This window comes from Antechinus flavipes, chromosome 2 (genome assembly GCF_016432865.1).
Source record: "Antechinus flavipes isolate AdamAnt ecotype Samford, QLD, Australia chromosome 2, AdamAnt_v2, whole genome shotgun sequence".
NCBI lineage: Eukaryota > Metazoa > Chordata > Mammalia > Dasyuromorphia > Dasyuridae > Antechinus > Antechinus flavipes.
Window position 1 is genome coordinate 58,320,220 of NC_067399.1, and position 18,729 is coordinate 58,338,948.

General features: G+C 39.6%; 1 protein-coding gene across 3 annotated transcripts in view; it reads right to left on the reverse strand.

Annotated features, from left to right (window-relative positions):
- Positions 1–17,744, reverse strand: part of WFDC1 (WAP four-disulfide core domain 1) — a 41,198-nt gene extending 23,454 nt beyond the window's left edge. The window contains exon 1 of one of the 3 annotated variants that reach the window (XM_051974928.1): positions 17,244–17,744. In XM_051974928.1, coding sequence (XP_051830888.1) covers positions 17,244–17,402 — 159 coding nt within the window. In that variant the 5' untranslated portion in view covers positions 17,403–17,744. The remainder of the gene's footprint in view (positions 1–17,243) is intronic. The other 2 variants (XM_051974927.1, XM_051974926.1) reach the window with 2 other exon arrangements.
- Positions 17,745–18,729: the final 985 nt, after the last annotated feature.

The following is an 18,729-nucleotide window of genomic DNA, read 5'->3' on the forward strand; positions in this document are numbered from 1 at the left end:
AATTGGACACAACTGAAATGATTCAACAATGACAACATGGTTTATAGACTATTTTACAAGGTGTAGGGGAAAAAAAAACCAGAAAAAAGCCCCAGAACTTTCTTTCCTGGAGTTTAGGTTCTAGGAGGGATTCAAGAAAGTTCTGAGGTAGGCAAATAACCAAATTCTAAGAGAATTCCCACTGACTTAAAAACTAATCATTCAAATCTTCTGTGGTTTCAAGGGGTTTCACATCGCATATTCTCATGTCATCCTCAAAACAGTCTTCTGAGATGGGACAGGATAGAGCTGGGATGAATGACCAGTACTGGGCCTGGAGTCAGAAGACCTGAATTCAAATATGTCCTCAGACAATTGTGTGGCTCTAGGCAAGTCACTTAACCTTGCTGACTCAGATCTTCAGCTGTAAAAGAGGATAAAAATAGCATCTCCCACCCAAGCTTGGTGTGAGGAGCAGATGAGATATTTATAAAGTGCTTCACACAGGGCCTGAAATGCCTGAAAGTAGACATTTAATAATTGCTTGTTTCTTTCCTTCTTTTCTTTCTTCAATGCTTCCTTCCTTCCTTCCTTTCTCCTTTCTTTCCTTTCTCCTACCCTCCCTCCTTTCCACACTTCTTCCTTCTATGTCTCCCTCCCACTTTTCTTCTTTCTCTATCCCTTCTTTCCTCCCTCCCTTCTTCCCTTCTTCTGTTCCTGCCTTCCTCTCTCCCTTTCTTCCTTTTTCCCTTCCTTCCTTCTTCCTACCCTTCTTCCCTCTCTACCTCCTTCCCTCCCTCCCTCCCACCTTTTTTCTCTCTATCTTTCCTCCCTCCCTCCCTTCCTCCTTCGTTCCTCCCTTCCTTCTTTCCTTCTTACCTTCCTTCCTTCCTTCCTTCCTTCTTTCCTTTCCTTCCTTCTTCCTTCCTTCCTTCCTTCCTTCCTTCCTTCCTTCCTTCCTTCCTCCCCCTCTCTCTATTCCTTCCTTCCTTTTCCATTTTTTCTTCCTCCCTTCTTTTTTCCCTCCCTCTCTTTTTCCAGCTTTCTTTTCTCAATTAAAAAAAAATTAAGAAACTGGAAAGGGTCCTAAAATGTGTAGAAGAAACAAATTATTCTCAGATGGAAAGTTGAGGATACATTGTACCCTATGATGACAGCAACTACAAAACAGAAAGACAAAATTCTTATAAGATCTTAAGCTCTATATCTGAAAGGGAACTTAGTTATTATTTTCTCCAACTTCTTCCTTTGATGGATCAGGATAGTTTAAGATCTTTGCTTGATGAGACAGTTTCTAAGGATCTATGTAACCCCCAGACACTTTCACCTCTGGGAATTTATGGAGAGGACTTTATAAATTCAAAGGATTATTACATTTAAAATTGGATGAAGCTGAGCATTACCCAAATCTTCTGACTTCTAATCCAGGGCTTTTTAATTCTATCATATTTTCCTTAGGCACAATTTGAAAATGGTGTTCTTAACTGACTTCATTTTTTATGCAATTATTACTACACCTTTTGGAATATTCCCTCCAGTCTGTACTAAAGGACTGAATTTACAAAGAGTGACTGCTACCTCAGGTTTTAGGAATAACTTTGTGAATGACTACTCCTATTCCTGTAGTTCATGAGCCCCTACTGGTGCCTTTTCCATTAGCAACTATCTAGTAGGATTAATTAGTTCTTAGCAAAGGTATTTTACTCAAAGGGCATAGTACAAAGAAATGCCCTCTGCGTAATCTGGTATATACGCTGACACAAATATACAATATGTTTATGGGAAACATGAGCATAAAATTAAAGTAATGAAGCAGAAATGTAAGGAGCACAAATGACCATGACAAATCTTGCTACTACAGAGCACTGTCTGCTTCCAGAATTTTACATGGCTCCCCTTGGGCACACCAGCTCTGTTGGGTGAACCACATACAGATTCCAGGATCTATTCCTTTCTTAAATGCATAACTGTCTCCCTGCTGTAAAGGGCCATTTTGAATCCACTTCCTATATTGAGTTTCTCTTTCTCTGTATCTATATTTGTCCTCTGGCATGTGTCTGTGCTCCTACTCAGAGGCATTATTTGCTACAAGTTCAATAGTTCTGCTGACATAGTTGATGAGGAAGGGGAGGAGAGGAGAGGAAAGAAAGTCCTTTTCTCTGCCCCTATGGGGGTTTCCTCTACAAAGCCCCCAAGCCAAGAGTCTTCAAGGACTAAGTGATTTGTTTATTTTTTATATATAGCCAAGGGATATGACAAATTTCCTGTGTGGTGTCAATTGCCTTTATCCAATGGCCAAGCTTCTGGAATCCAGAATCCTCTCAAGTTGAAAAAGGAATTTATTTATACATTGTTATGAGATTATAGAAAATTGCTTTAACATTTCTTTTAAACTTTATGATTACATTCTAGGACTTCTATGATCTCATCAATTGGATAGGATTCCTACCAGTTTATAACCCATCCATACTTGCCTATCCTGTAGGATGACCACTTGGCATCTAGGTAGTGGACCTGGAGTTAAAAAGCTCTGTGTTCAAATCCATCCTCAGACACCTTCATCCTCAGGCCTTCCTTCTTCCATAACTAAGTACAAAGAATGATCCTCCAATTTTTGCTTCTCTTAAAAACCACATTATCTCTTCTTGTAACTTGTATTGGGTTTCAGAAGGAATTGTAGTCCTATAATTATCTCATTTCAAATCTACTTTCCCCTTTGTATCTCAGATCCGATTCAGCAAATAGGTATGGGACTCCCATTATGTGCAAGATATGGCAAGGTATACAAAAATGAGCCACACATACAAAACCTGGGGTCCATCTTCATGGGACTGACAGTTTAATAAGCAAGATTAAATAAGCTTACAATAAACTATATTTATAAGATAAAATATACAAAATCTATAAGATAAGGAAAATAAAGGGTGAAAAAGGTTTAGAGAAGAGATTCAGGGGGGAAATCTGGTTGGGAGTAATAGAGAGAAAGCAGAAAAGATTCTTGGGACAGAGGGATTTTGAATTTCAACTCTGCTGTTTAGCTGCCCATGTGATCTATTTTATTTCCCTCTCTGAGCCCTGGTTTCTGCTTCTATAAAATGAAGGGATTTTATTAGATGTATCTGGGGAATCTTCTAGCTCTGCATCCTACGAAACCGTGAGAAGAGCCTAGAAGAAAGAATAAGGAAGGGCATTACAAACACAGAGATGGAATGAACAAAAATGCAGACACAGGATGTATGGGGATAATAAAATTTGATGAGAAAACTAGGAAGGAAGATGAAGGCAATATTGTTCAGAGCCTTTGATACCAGGTTGGAAAGTCTGGGCTCCATCCTACCCACTTCAGAGGATTATGGGTGAGGAAAATACTTTTCACAACATTAAAGTCAAGTTTACTAATTGTGGGTATCCCTCAAGGCTCTGATCTGAGCTATCTTCTCTTCTCCCTTAATACTATTTCCCCTGGTGATCCCATCAGCTTCCATGGATCCAATGATCATCTCTACACTGATGATTCTCAAATTTATTTATCCAACCTAAACTCTCATCTACCATCCTGACTTACATAACCAATTGCTCAGTGGATATCTCAAAATGGCTGTCCCAAAGACATCTTAAACTCAACATTTCCCAAATTAAGCTCGTTGTGCTTCTCCTAAAACTTCATTTTATTCTAGTTTCCCTATTGATTTTGAAAGACCATCATCCTCCCAGTCGCCCTGGTTCAAAAGTGACTGTCAGCCTTGACACTACTCTCCCATCCTACCCTACCCCATACCCAATCTGTTGCCAAATTCTGCCATTTCTACTTTATAGCTTTTTCATATTTCACATTTTCATATTCTCCTCTGATGATGTCACCAACTCTGGGACAGATTCTCACCAGGTCATGTCTGAACTACTACAGGACCCGCTGGTGGTCTGCCTGCCTCAAGCATCTCCCCACCACAGCCCATCTTCCCCTCAGCTGTCTGTACATAACTGTTTGCATGTTGTTTCCTCCATTACATTATTAACTCCCTGAGAGAAGGATCTGTCTTTTCCTTTCCTTGTATCTCCAGTGTTTAGTGTAGTGATCGATACATAGTAGGTGCTTAATAAATACTCATTGATTTAAAGGATGCGTTTCCACACACTGGTGCTCCCAGTTTCGCTGGCTGCTCCATGATTTATATGACACAACATATGCAGGGCACATGAGCATGTATGAGTCTCCTCAAAACTGTATAAAATTTATACTTGTGATATAAGGACTCATCCAACTCTCTTATACTGTACCCCGATTCCTTATTTTGAAAAGATCAGTACAAAAAAAGGAGGCATCTAAGTAGCACAATGAATAGAGCAGCAACCCTGAAGTCAAGAAGATGAGAGTTCAAATCTAGTCTCAGACACTTAACACTTTCTAGCTTGTGACCTTGGGCAAGTCACTTAAGTTCAATTGCCTCAGCAAAAAAAAACCCAAAAAACAAAACAAACAAAAAAGACCAATACTATACTGTGAAAACCACAACAAAAATTTGCAATTTGTGAGAAAAATTGGCATTTTGGCAAAGAGTCCCATTCTCTATCTCTATTTGCCACTTTGCCAAAATGACAATTTTTTAAAAATCATGTGACTCCCATGCTTAATTGTTAAAGGCTCTCTCCTGTATACACTTGTGGTTCTCACAAATGGCAAATTTGGATCTTTGACCTTTCACATTGACAATTTTATCAATCCTATAGATGCTTTCTCCGAATAATGTTTTTAAAGGAATAAATTGGATTAGAAAGAAAACCAAGTATGTTGATATATGGTTATTAAAATATATTTTTAAAAGTGTATAAGGGCAGCTAGGTGGCACAGTGGATAGTGTAATAGTTCTGAAGTTAGCAGGACCTGAGTTCAAATCCGACTTCGGATATTTACTAGTTGTAAGACCTTAGGTCCATCACTTAACCCTAATTACCTCTAAAAATTTTAAATTAATTTTTAAAAAAAGTTTACCGGTTCCAAATGAAGAATCTTTGGTATAGGACAGACTCTAAAGTAAGGGGTAGAAGTTGCAAAGAGGCCAACGTGAGAAAAATCTACTAAGCAAAGAAAGATGGCTCAAAATGGAAGGAGCTCTAATGAGAGGTGATGTACAAAAAAAAAAAAAAGGAACAAAAAAAGGGGATAAGCATTTATTAAGCACCTATCATAGTCAGTGCTTGTGATCCAAAGAAAGGTAAACAATAGTGCCTGCCCTCAAGGAGTTAACATTCTAACCTAGGAGATGATATATAAATATCTAGGTCCATAGAAGAAAAAGGTAATCTGACAAAAAGTCCTAGAAGCTGGGGTGGGGGTTTGGGGAGGGAGTGTCCAGGAAAGGCCTCCAACAGAAAAATGAAGTGTGAGCTGAGTCTTGAAGGAAGTCAGGGAGTGTAGGAAGCAGAGATGAGGAAGAAGAGCACTTCCAACATGGCAGACAGCCAGTGAAATGGGACATGGGACACCAATATGTGAGGAACAGCCAAAAAGGCCAGTGTATCAGATAGGGGTTAGGTTGCAAAGAGCTTTGAATGCCGACTAGAGTGTATTAAGGAAAAGTTGGCTATTTCTCACTCATTAATGTGCATCCAATGAGAAATATCATTGATAAATAAATTGATAAATATCAATAAATATCAATGGGGATATCCTTTTTTAGTTCTCCTCCTGGGCCATTCATGTTCATTTGTCCCACATTACAGCCTGCACACAACTACCAAGGGCCTCTCTATTGCCCTTTTGGTAACCTTAACTTTAATTTTTCAGAGACTCTGCTTTAATGTGGCTTGAAGCCATCCAGCATCACTGGAAGAATATTAATGTTGAACAGATGGATCTTTGTTTTAAAGAGAATCTTAAAGTAGTTTAAAAACCCTCTGGAATTATGCAAATAAAGTGACTAAAACGCCCCTACTCTTTGACTCAGAAGTTCCACTGTTAGGCATGGAAATAAAAGAACATGAAAACATTTATAGCCACACCTTTTATGGAAGCAAACAAAGCTGGAAACAAAGTGGATGCCCAAAGATTGGAGATGATTAAATAGATCGTGAGACCTAAGTGCAATGGAATGTTATTGAGGGGCAATTCAGTGTAATAAATCTATGTTTTATTGTATTTTCAAATTTTTGCTAAATATTGCCCGATTACATTTTTTTAAAAAAATGCAATTACATTTTAATCTGGTTAAGCCAAACTCAGAAGTGATGTGTTTAACATTTATCCCTTTCCCTCTTGGTCTGTCATTCACAAAATCCGATCTGTTCCCTTTCTGAATTTTCATCCAGAACGCCATCCCCGTGAGAAGATGTCACTCTAAAACGTCTCACTCTGGGTGTTATGACCGTATTTTCTTCCTCAAACGTGTCACGATCCTTCATTCTGGGGCTAAGAAATAATAGGTCTATTCTCTATCATCCTTAGGGTATTACTCAAGGATCCAGTCTTTCCCCTTTTCCCCCCTCTTGAGGGCAGAGTTGTCTTTCTTTTTCATATTTTTATTCCCAGTTAGCACAGTACCTGACGCATGTTGTGGTTTGATCATTTCAGTCATGTCTGACTCTTTGTGACCCTATTTGGGGTTTTCTTGGTAAACATACTAAAGTAGTTAGCCATTTCCTTCCCCACTCATTTTACAGATGAGCAAACTGAGGCAGAGTTATGTGATTTGCGCAGAGTCACACAGCTAGTAAGAAAGCTTGTCTTCCTGACTCCAACTAGCTGTCCACGGGGCACATCCCTGTTGTTTATCCTTCATGCTCAAAGAGAATTAAAATGACATCACAATATTAAGGTCAATGCCCAATATGTCCAATTGTGGCTGATCATGCTAATAGGAGTTTGGAAGGCTTTGTCACAGGTCATGTACAAATAATCATTATCCATGATCATTATCAGGGAGGAAGATATTTCTAAATTTGCACATCTCACATTTCTTTTGAAGAAGGGACTTCATAAATGAAGTAACTACCTGGCACATAAAAGGGGCTTAATACATGTTTGTTGATTCTTGACCAGCTATGTAGCCACAGACAAGCACCTAACATCTCCAAACCTCAGTTTGTTCACTCACAAAATGGAGATAAGGATTAAGGTACACGCCATTTCACAGGGCTGCTGGGAAAAATGTTTTCCATAAACATGATTCATTAGCCAGTCTAGCTTGTTTATTTTTTAGAGGAGGAGATTAAATACCAGAAAGGAAATGTGACTTTTCCAAGATTATACACAATGCATGTATAGAGCCAGGACTATAATCCCAAGTCTGAATCCTCATCCACTGTCCCTTCTGTGATGGAGCTTAGGGAAAACATCAGAATATACCAGAAACCTCTGCCAGTGGGATTGGACATCATTACTTTAACATACATCTAACACAAATTTTGGGTGAAAATGAAATTCATGCATCTAAAAATTCACTATTCACTAGCTTTAGACAGAAAAGATCCTTTATTAAAATGCAACCTAACAAAGAAAACATACCCAACAATTGTGAATTATAATTCGTCATTGTTATTGTCATTTTCAGTTGTGTCAAACTCTTTATGACCCTTTTAGTAGTTTTCTTGACAGAGACAGCAGACTGTTTTGCCATTTTTTTTCTCCAACTCATTTTACAGATGAGGAAACTGAGGCAAACAGAGATAAGTGACTTGCCAGCATCACACAGATAGTAAGCATCTGAGGCCAGGATTTCAATTCAGAAAGATGAGTCTTCCTGGTTGTAGGTCTGAGGCTCTTGCTATCCTCTGTGCTACATAAAATTTTAATTTATAGAACTATAAGTGAAAAGAATCCTGAACCAAAGTAAATGAGGTACAATCTTGGCCTTCAGGAAGAGAAAAAGAAATATGCTATTACCTTTTCATTGGTGAGGTGGGGAAACATGGTTATGGGGAATATTACAAGCCCAGTCACTGAAGTAATGATCATTTCTCTTTGTTAAAAGGTAATTGTTTTTCTCGGTTACTAGGGAAAGTTAATTGGATGTATATTTGTAGACAAGTATATCAGAAAATGACTGAGATGTAAACAAAGACCAGATCATTTTTCTTTTCTTTTTTTAAAGCTTTTTATTTTCAAAACACATGCATAGTTTTCAACATTCACCCTTGGAAAACCTTGTGTTCCAAATTTTTTTCCCTCCCCTTCCCACCCTCTAGACAACAAGTAATCCAATATATGTTAAACAGAACCAATTATTTTTAAAAGGAATAAAATTCACTCTGCACATTTAGGGTCACAAAACTTAGTTAGAATGTTTCAAGCACTTACATTTTATTTCCCATCTCTGTGATTTTGTACTGACCCCTATGATAACAGTAATTACTGTTATTAAGTATTAGATACATACAGTCTATCCCCTCAGATAGAATGTAAGCTTCCATGAAGGCAAAGGCTATTCTTTTTTTTCCCTTTGTATTGACAGCATCTACCAGAGTGCCAGATATACAGATATACGAGAGTGCTTAACAAATGCTTGTTGATTGACTAACAGGACTTGAAGATGAAGATCCTGAATGGTGTTTTAGACCAAGAGAAACTAAAGAATTGATCCCTGATCCCAGCAGGCAGAAGGTCGTTTAGCTCCATGGTCCCACCCTCTGGGGAGGTGATCCAGTCTCAGATCCAAGTTGTCTCAAACTCCTGAGACCCACTCTCTGTAGAAATCTCAGTCATGTTCCTGAAGTTAAATTTTCCCTATAAAATCTACTTATGGGCCATCCCATGATTGCTGCCTTCCTTTGGGTTATTGCCATGGCATTCTGTCTTGTGGTACCTTTTTCCTCCCCCTATGCCACATGGTATCTCCCCTAACTCCATTATGCTTCCCAACCCCATTTCTCCTTCTTGTAGCTAACTCTTTTAGGGTGCTAAGGATTTAGTCTAAAGGCATGCCCTCCCTTTCTACTGCCTTTCTACTGGATAATTATGAGTTCCACTGAGAAACTTATCTTTCATATGTTCTCCCACTCTATTTCATATTTACCATTCCTGATGTCTATTGTATCCCTTCTTTTTGTCTGTAACCTCTTCCCCTAAAAAAATCTACCATTTGCCAAAGAGAATGGCCATTGTGACAGAATCCAAATTTTGGAGCCTACCATTATTTGGTATCTACATTACCTACATCATTTTGGTCCTCAAACCACATCAAAGCAATCATTTAGTCCAGGGGGTTTCAACTGTTTTGTATCCCGAAACCCTCTGATTGCCTAATCAAGCAAGTCTGTGGACCCCATCTCAGAGTTGTATTTTAAATGCATAACAAAAATATATAGCATTACAAAGAAAAATGATGATATTGAAATATGATTATCAAAATATTTAAAAGGAAAAAATGGACCCCTTCATTAAGAATCCCTAACCCAGGACACTGATACATTGTTGGTGGAATTGTGAACACATCCAGCCATTCTGTCAAACTGTGCATACCCTTTGATCCAGCAGTGTTTCTACTGGGCTTATACCCCAAAGAGATACTAAAGAAGGGAAAGGGACCTTTATGTGCCAAAATGTTTGTGGCAGCCCTGTTTGTAGTGGCTAGAAACTGGAAAATGAATGGATGCCCATCAATTGGAGAATGGTTGAGTAAATTGTGGTATATGAACGTTATGGAATATTATTGTTCTGTAAGGAATGACCAGCAGGATGAATACAGAGAGGACTGGCGAGACTTACATGAACTGATGCTAAGTGAAATGAGCAGAACCAGGAGATCATTATACACTTCGACAACAATATTGTATGAGAATGTATTCTGATGGAAGTGGATTTCTTTGACAAAGAGACCTAACTGAGTTTTAATTGATAAATGATGGACAGAAGCAGCTACACCCAAAGAAAGAACACTGGGAAATGAATGTAAACTATTTGCATTTTTGTTTTTCTTCCCGGGTTATTTCTACCTTCTGAATCCAATTCTCTCTGTGCAACAAGAAAACTGTTCAGTTCTGCACACATATATTGTATCTAGGATATACTGTAACCTATTTAACATGTATAGGACTGCTTGCCATCTGGGGGAAGGAGTGGAGGGAGGGGAAAAATCGGAACAGAAGTGAGTGCAAGGGATAATGTTGTAAAAAATTACCCTGGCATGGGTTCTGTCAATAAAAAGTTATTATAAAATTAAAAAAAAGAATCCCTAACCCAGTCATGCCATTTTATAAAAGAGGAGACTGCAGGAAGCAATTTGCCCAGCATCACACCTCTAAGAGTACCAAAGGCTCAGATTCAAACCCAAGTGCTCAAACTTCCATATCCAGCTCAAACTGGCTTGGAGCTTTCAATCACACTCCCTAGAACTTGCTTTCTGAGTCTATTTTCAAAATATCTTGTGAGCATAAACACTGCTTGTCCTTAATCTGGATTTTCTAGCTTTAAACTCTGGGTTTAGGTTTATTCAGGGTTTGTAACTTTCTGGAGGGGACAATCTTCAGTCCTTCTGATCCACATCTTGCCACTGGACTCAGATGGCTCTGGAGAAAAAGTGAGGCTGATGACTTTGCACAGCCCTCCCTCTCTTCAATCCAATTCACAAACAAGTCATGGTGTCACCTTCCTGATGTCATGGTTCTCTTCAAGAATGAAGGATAAATAACAGTATTTTGGATATTTTTCTTTGATTGGAGGTCTCGAAGCTTGGGAAAGGCTCAATCTCAAACTCTAAAGAGATTTCCAAACTGAGAGAAACTTGGGAAAGAATAAAAGAGAGAAAAAGTCCCTCTGGGGAAGACCAATTTGGTTACTTAACTCAGGCTAATAAGGAGGGCACATTTGGAGGAAATCACAGGAAATGACGGTCTGCTCTCCCCAGCCTCTTTATCTCTCCCAGAGGAGGCCCTTGACCTTCTCTGGAAGATTATAACAGACCTAAAGACCTATCTAATAAAAACGACAATCTTTCTTGATTGAGAAAGCAAGCCAGTTTTTGTCCAAACATTATTTATTCTTCCTCTGGAATTCAGACGTCAAATGCCTGACTACATTTCTCTGCGGAACAAAAATCTCACGGGTCAGAACAAATTCACAGACACTTCTTCCCAGTACTCACTACTCTGTTATTTTTGAAAGATCAGAATTTGCCCTAAGGCTCTTCTGGGTAGGAGCCCACACAAGGAGAAATTATATACTTACTACTGTGAAATAAAAACCGAGAAAGACTGGAAATCAGGAGGGCTGGTTCCAGCCCAGCTCCCACCTAAAAGACTAAAACATATCCCTTCTCTGGGACGCTCTCAGTTTTCTCATTTGGAAAATGCAGAGGATGAACTAGCTGACACAAGATCCCATCTTGTTCTAACAGGCTATTATGTGATTGCTTATTCTCAAATTCCCATGCCAGACTCTTCTCCTAATTCTTCAGATTTCTTCCATTAAGCCCCAGAAACCTCTTCAACCTGGACTTTTCACAATGGAAGTACCTTATATCCCTGCAGTCTCTTTTTCTAATGAGCTGGTAACTCCCAGAACCTCCATAGTAAGGAGGAAGTCTTCATTTTTCTTCAGGCTGAATTCCTGACCCATCAAGGTTTTTCTTCCTTATGGCAATCACTTGACCATCTTCCCTTCCCTTTCAGCTTTGTTTTAGTATTGTCATCTTTCTACTTGTATTTATATTCTCAGCATTTAGCACAGTTTCTGGGCAAATAGTAAGTGCTCAATAAATGCTTGTTGTTAACTTGATGATATGAGCATGAGAGATTGCATTGTGATAAGATTCAATGTACACATTATATAGATAACAAGATTTTGTGCTAGAAGGGATCAAATCCAAAACTTTTTATTTTATAGATGAAGGGACTGAGTCACAAAGTGACTAAGTGATTTATCCACTCATAGAATTATTAAGTAACAGAACTGGAATTTGAACTCAGGTCTTATGACTCCATAGTCACTACTTTGCATTATGTTGACTTCTGTCATACTAGGTTTTAAGAGAATGAGCTGCCAATCATTTGTTAATTTTCCATGAATATCTTTACATATCTTATTATATATTTTTATTACATTACATATTTTGTTTTTGAATATTTATTATTATTACATATATTATTTCAGTTCCCCCAACTCTGTGGGAATAGGATCATAGATATAGAGCAATATTATTGTTTGTATATAAAATTTATTATATATACTTTATTTGATGTTATACTTATTGCTATTATAACAGCTAATTTTATAGGGCTTATATATTATTTGAAATGTGTTGTAATTATTGCTACTTATAACAATAATAGTATTTATAAAGAGCTTATATATGATATTTAAAGTAATTAAAATATAATAATTAGTATTACAACAATCATAGCTAATATTTATGTAGCTATATTTATCTTATTTGTTATTTAAAATCTAATATTTGTAATACTATTTAATTATGTTATAATTATTTTATTATTATAATAATAACATCAAGTATTTGCATATGGCTTTAAGATTTACAACACACTACACATACCTTAATTCATCTGATATTCATATTAACCCTGTAAGGGAAGTGCTGTTATTATTTCCATTTTAAGATGAGGAAACAGAGCAAAGTTAAGTGACTTACCCATGATCACACATTAAGTAAGTATCTTAGAAGCGTTTGAACACAGGGCTTCCAGACTCCAGCTCTGGGTCTTAATCACTATATGTGTAGCTGCCTTTTTGGCTCCTGCATTTTTCATATATTGCCTCTTTTTCCTCCCAACTTTTCACTTCAGAGTTTGCCTGATATTAACTAGCTCACTGTGTAAGATGCTGAGTTTTGGCCTAGAAATCTCTGCCTGGTCCACCCCACTGAAGGCACCAGAGGGAACGGCAGGGTCTTCCAGCCCATGACAGAGACCCACACGGTACATGAAGAGCCATGAGAAGCCTCAGGATGCTCCGAAAATAGCAAGCATTTGCTCCCCGAGCTGGCCACCTCTGCAGAAAGTGATCCGACCGTTATAAACACACGCTTCCTGCTTTATTCCAAGACACCCTCAAGTATTTGGTTTCTATTGTAATCAGTAGAGACCAAATATGAAGAAGCCGGCGTTCAGGAGCTCGTGGAAGGGCAGGAAAACATCGGAGCTTTTCTCTCCTGGTGGGGTCCCCGTTGTGGTCCTGGGTTAGGCCGGGACCAAGCAACATGAAGCACAAACTTGGACACTTTCAGGAAATTAGCTGGCACTCGAAGGTGGCCATTTGTGCCAAACTCACCAAAGCCTAGCAAGATTTCCTATTGGGTATCAGCCTTCCAACAAGGCAGTGGAACTTCAGGGGCCCGCTGCCAAGTTCTCATAGAAGCTTTGAAGAGTAAATGCAAACTCATAAAGCTGCAAGGACCAGGGAGGGGGCACAGGCCCTCTCAGGGAACCTCCTGCAATGGGGATTACTTCATCCCCTAAGAAGCCAGTCTGGGGAATTCAGGGCCATCCATCTCTCTCCCTTTTCCTTCCTTCCTTCCCTCTCTCTCCTTTTCTTTCTTTCTCCCTCCCTTTCTCTGTCCTTTTCTGACTTCTTCTCTGTTTCTCCTTTCCTTTCCTCCCTCCTTCCCTCTCTCCTTCCTCCTTTTTTCTTTCTTTCTTCTTTCCTTCCTTCCTTCCTTCCCTTCTCCTCCCTTCCTTTATTCCTTTTTTCTTTCTTTCTTCCTTCCTTCCTTCCTTCCTTCCTTCTTTCTTTCTTTCTTTCTTCCTTCCTTCCTTCCTTTCTTCCTCCCTCTCTCCTCTCCTTTGTTCCCTCCTCCCCCCTCCCTCCTTCCTTCCTTCCTCTCTCCTCTCTTTTGTTCCCTCCTCCCCCTTCCCTTTTTCCCTCCCTCCTTCCCTCCCTCCTTTTCTTTCTTTCTTCCTCCCTTTCTCTGTCCTTTTCTAACTTCCTCTCTGTTTCTCCTTTCCTTTCCTCCCTCCTTCCCTCTCTCCTTCCTCCTTTTTTCTTTCTGTCTTTCTTCCTTCCTTCCTTCCTTCCCTTCTCCTTCCTTCCTTTCTTCCTTTTTTCTTTCTTTCTTTCTTTCTTTCTTTCTTTTTTCTTTCTTTCTTTCTTTCTTCCTTCCTTCCTTTTCCTTCCTTCCTTCCTTCCTCTCTCCTCTCTTTTGTTCCCTCCTCCCCCCTCCCTCTTTCCCTCCCTCCTTTCCTACCTCTTTTTCTTTCTTTCTTCCTCCCTTTCTCTGTCCTTTTCTGACTTCCTCTCTGTTTCTCCTTTCCTTTCCTCCCTTCTTCCCTCTCTCCTTTCCTCCTTTTTTCTTTCTTCCTTCCTTCCTTCCTTCCTTCCTTCCTTCCTTCCTTCCTTTTCCTTCCTTCCTTTCTTCCTCCCTTCCTTTTTTCTTTCTTTCTTCCTTCCTTTCTTCCTCCCTCTCTCCTCTCCTTTGTTCCCTCCTCCCCCCTCCCTCCTTCCTTCCTTCTTTCCTTCTTTTTTTCTCTCCCTCCCTTCTTCCCTTCTCCCTTCCATTTGCATAGATCCCAGGCTAAGTATAGTAGGGCTAAGCCAATATGATAGGAATTTAGCCCTGGATCAGGTCTGTATCACTAAAGAGAGCATATGACTGCATTGCAAAGACTATTGAGTCAGTACCTTAGTTATGGGCATAGTTCTGGATTTGGGGTAGACAACCTGAGTTCAAAGCCCATCTGCATGACTTTGGATAAATCCCTTAACCCCTTGGGCCTTAGTCTCCTCATCTGTAAAAGTTAAGAGTCTGAATAAATGATCTCTAAGGTCCTTATCAGTCCTAAATCCACATTCTTCTGATATATTATCTACAATGGGATAGCACAGAATTAGCTCGAGATCTGACTTTCAGGTTCAAGACCTGGGTCCAAGTTAAATGTCTCCCACATATGACAGCTTTGGAAACTTTCACTACCTAAAAAGATTGGTAACTCGTGCAATTTATGATCAAAGATTTTGAGTTGGAAGGGAGTTTAAAAGTCAACTGTCTTACACATAGGAAATTTAAGACCCAGAACCTGTACATAGTGGAGGCTGAGTAGGTCTTTGAGCTCCCAACTTTGTGCTTTTTCTAGCATATCTCTCAATTAATTTGGGTCACCAGTTTTACATTGGCCAACATTTACAAAAGTTATTTCCTTCCTTTTGGATATTGCCAACTCCTTCCAATGGGGATGATAAAATCTTTTCCATTGGGTTTATCTGGGAGATCTTATTGGATGATATATGAGAAAGCCCTTTGAATTCTTAGGAATAAAGGGCTCTCTATAAATCACAGAAATAAATCTTCTTGTCAGGAGAGAAAGAAGAAAGGGCACAGAGGAGACTCAGAGGGGAGAACACTCTCCGCTCCAGCCAGACTGGCCACTTCATTGCCTTCCCAATTTTTTCCCATTTTGCTATTTTAAGGAATGCTCTCTCTTCTCCCATTAATCACTGCCCACCCTTCAAGGTCTATGTCAGGTGCCATTCCCTTACCACAATGGTCTTTCACCATTTGCTTCTTAATCCCTTCAGTTGCCACAGATCACCCACTACCATATACCTTAAACCAAAGTAATCTTTTTTTTTTTCTGTATACAGGTCTCATCATTCTTATAAAACTACAAGTTCCTCAAGGGCATTAGAAGTACCTGATACCTCTCTGTAACTCCACAGCACAAGCAAGAAAGTTTTACATATTGTGGAAATTTCAAATGTTAGCAGATTCTTTGGATAAGACAAAACATTCAGTTTCAACACACTTTGGTCCTTCAGATAAATCTCCTTATTTTGGGACCTCTTCGAGTTATAAATTTTTTTGAAAAAGGCACATTTTTCCTGTCATATATTTACTTTAATTTCTTCCTTTTTCCCTGGATAGTCTTCACATCACTCTGCCACCCAAATCATACACATCCACACATACATACCCACCCGCACATACACATACATATGTGTTTATATATGTGGATACATGTATATATGTGTAAGTACCCATATTTATATAGCTGTATATATATATGTATGTATATATTATATATATCACTTCATATCAACTTTCAACTAGGAAAATCTGCTGTGGCTCCCTATTGCTTCCCAGGGGAAGCTAAATGGCACAATAAATAGAGTGCCAGTCCTGAAGTCAAGAAAACTCCTCTTCCTGAGTTCAAAATGGCCTCAGATACTTATTAGCCATGTGGCCCTGGGCAAATCATTTAATCCTGTTTGACTCAGTTTCCTCATTTATAAAAGTGAGTTGGAGAAGGGAATGGCAAACCATTGGCGTATCTCTGCCAATAAAACCCCAAATGGAATCTTAGTCAATCACAACTGAAAATGAGTGAACAACCAGTTAATTGGTGCAGCAGATAGAGCACCAACCCTGAAGTCAGGAGGACCTGAGTTCAAATCTGACCTCAGACACTTACTACTTCCTAGCTGTGTGACCGTGGGCAAGTCACAACCCTAACTGCCTCAGAAAAAAAAAGAAAGAAAATGAGTGAACAACAATTGCTTACTGAGTCAATAGCAAACTCATTCACTGTTTTCATAATGTTGTTCTACTCTACCCTTTCAGCTTAATCTCATATTACTTCTTTCTATAAAATCCATGCACCAACGAATTCCTACCCTCAAAATCCACCCTTTCCAACAAAGGTTCTGGCTCACAGTATTACCTACCCCTGGAATTCCCTCCCTTCCCTTTGCTTATTGAAGTTCCATCCATTATTTTTAGATCATTTAGTCCAATTCCCTCATTTAAGAGAGGAGAAAACTTGAGATTCAAAGAGATCACTCATACACACAGGTCTAAGTAGGGGCTGTGACTTGAACCCAGGTCTTCAGCGTTCACAGTCAATGTTTTTTCCATCAAAGCCCATCTCAAATTCTATCGTTTCCAGAAAGACTTTCCTGACCTATCTGTGAACTATCATACCTACTGGATCTCACATAATCTTGCTGGTTTTTTTTTTTTAACTTTCTCATGCACTTCTGTGTAATATAGTACAGCATAGATGTTTGTATTAAACCCACAAGCTTGCTGGTCAATGTTTAACATTCAGATGCAGAAACACTTTTAAATCTAATCTGCATTTTCAACATTTTCTCCATCGCTTTCTTAAATCCAGATAACCAACAAAGCAATAAATCAAGCCCTGGTTTGCAGTTCTCACAATTCCCAGGTGTAAATGTTCACACTGAAAATTTAACAATCGACTTTCCAGTCCCTGCTTATCCTCCCTTCCCACAATTTGGGAATATATACGCCGGGACCAGTTCCTCCAGATGCCGTCCCACCCAGGGCCAGGTAACACATCCTCTCCCTCATCCAGGTACTTACTTGGGATTTCTCGGCCAATTTCAGGTGCACCGCCCGTTTCCATAACCCTCTTGCAGAACACAGATCTAACAGCAACACCACGATGCACAGAGTGTGGGGAAAAACTTTTACTCCCCAGCCTCGGGCTCTCCTTCCTTGTCTATAACTCCCGGGGTCCATTTTCTTCCCAGGCGATGCAGAGAGCAGAACCCAAGTTGTGAAGGGTTCAGAGTGGAGGAGGGCAGCCCAGACCGGGGTGGGCGGAGAGCAGGCTGGGAAGGACCAGCTCCCACTCTGGTGTCCTGCCCGGAGCTCAGCGATGGGGCCACGCGCTGGGGGACTTGATTCCACTTGAACTGGGGTCCTTGGGTCCCGGGCGCACCCTGAGCACGTGGTTCCCTCTTAGTGATAGCCTGGAAGATTATTTTTAGTCTTCCTCCACATCTGGCACTCAAGAGAGCTACGTTCAAAGCTCCAGCGTCAGATCAGACGACAGCTGCGGGAGGAGGGGGGTGGGGGGAAAGTCTTGCTTGCAGACAGACGTGGGCAGGGCAGCCTCTAATAAGCGGCCTTCCCAGGCTTTCCAAGATAATAAGCACTTCCCGTGGACATTCCGTCCCCTCCCAGGAGGTGTGCTGTTCAGTGGGCTTGTACGAGGAGCAGAAACGGCCCGAACCCAAAAGCGTTCGTTTCCACAAAACGTAAAACCACATGTAGCAACTTAACTGTGTTGCTAATGAAATCGAGTTGGTCGTTTACAGTTGGAAAACTCCTTTAAATGAAAAGAAAAAGTAACAAAGGAGAAAAAACACTTCCCCCTTATTCAGGACAATGTTAATTCATAAGTCTATTAAACATCTTTACACAAGGTTCTCATTAAAATCTATATTAATTATTAATTAAATATTCATTTGCTCCCATCATCTTTGCCCACTCCCCCCATTTCCATTTGATGAAGTTCTTTCCTTTCTCACCTCCCCTTTATACAGGACAATATTAACCCATATGTCTACAAAACACTTTTTACGCAAGCTTCACTCGTATTATAATTAATATTAATTATACATTTGCTCATATTATCTCTGCACACTCCTCCCATTTCCACTTGTTGAAGTCCTTTCCTTTCTCCAAAACCCAATTCACATGTAGTCTCCTCCATGGAACCTGCTCTTCTCTCCAAAAAGTGATAAAGGAGAAAAGTCTCCTTATTCAGGACAATATTAACTCATAGGTCTATAAAACACTTCTTACATAAGCTTCACTCATATTATAATCTATATTAATTATTCATTTGCTCACATCATATTTACCTTCTCCCCCCATTTCCATCTGGTGAAGTCCTTTCCTTTCTCTAAAAGCCAATTCCCACTTAGTCTCCTCCATGGAACCTGCTCTGTTCTCCCTGTTGTGGTGTGGTTGCAGCCTATTCTTCCTGACCCCATTTTGAAGAGTTTTTTTTTTTTGTTTTGGGTTTTTTTTTTGTTTTGTTTTGTTTTTGGCAAAGATT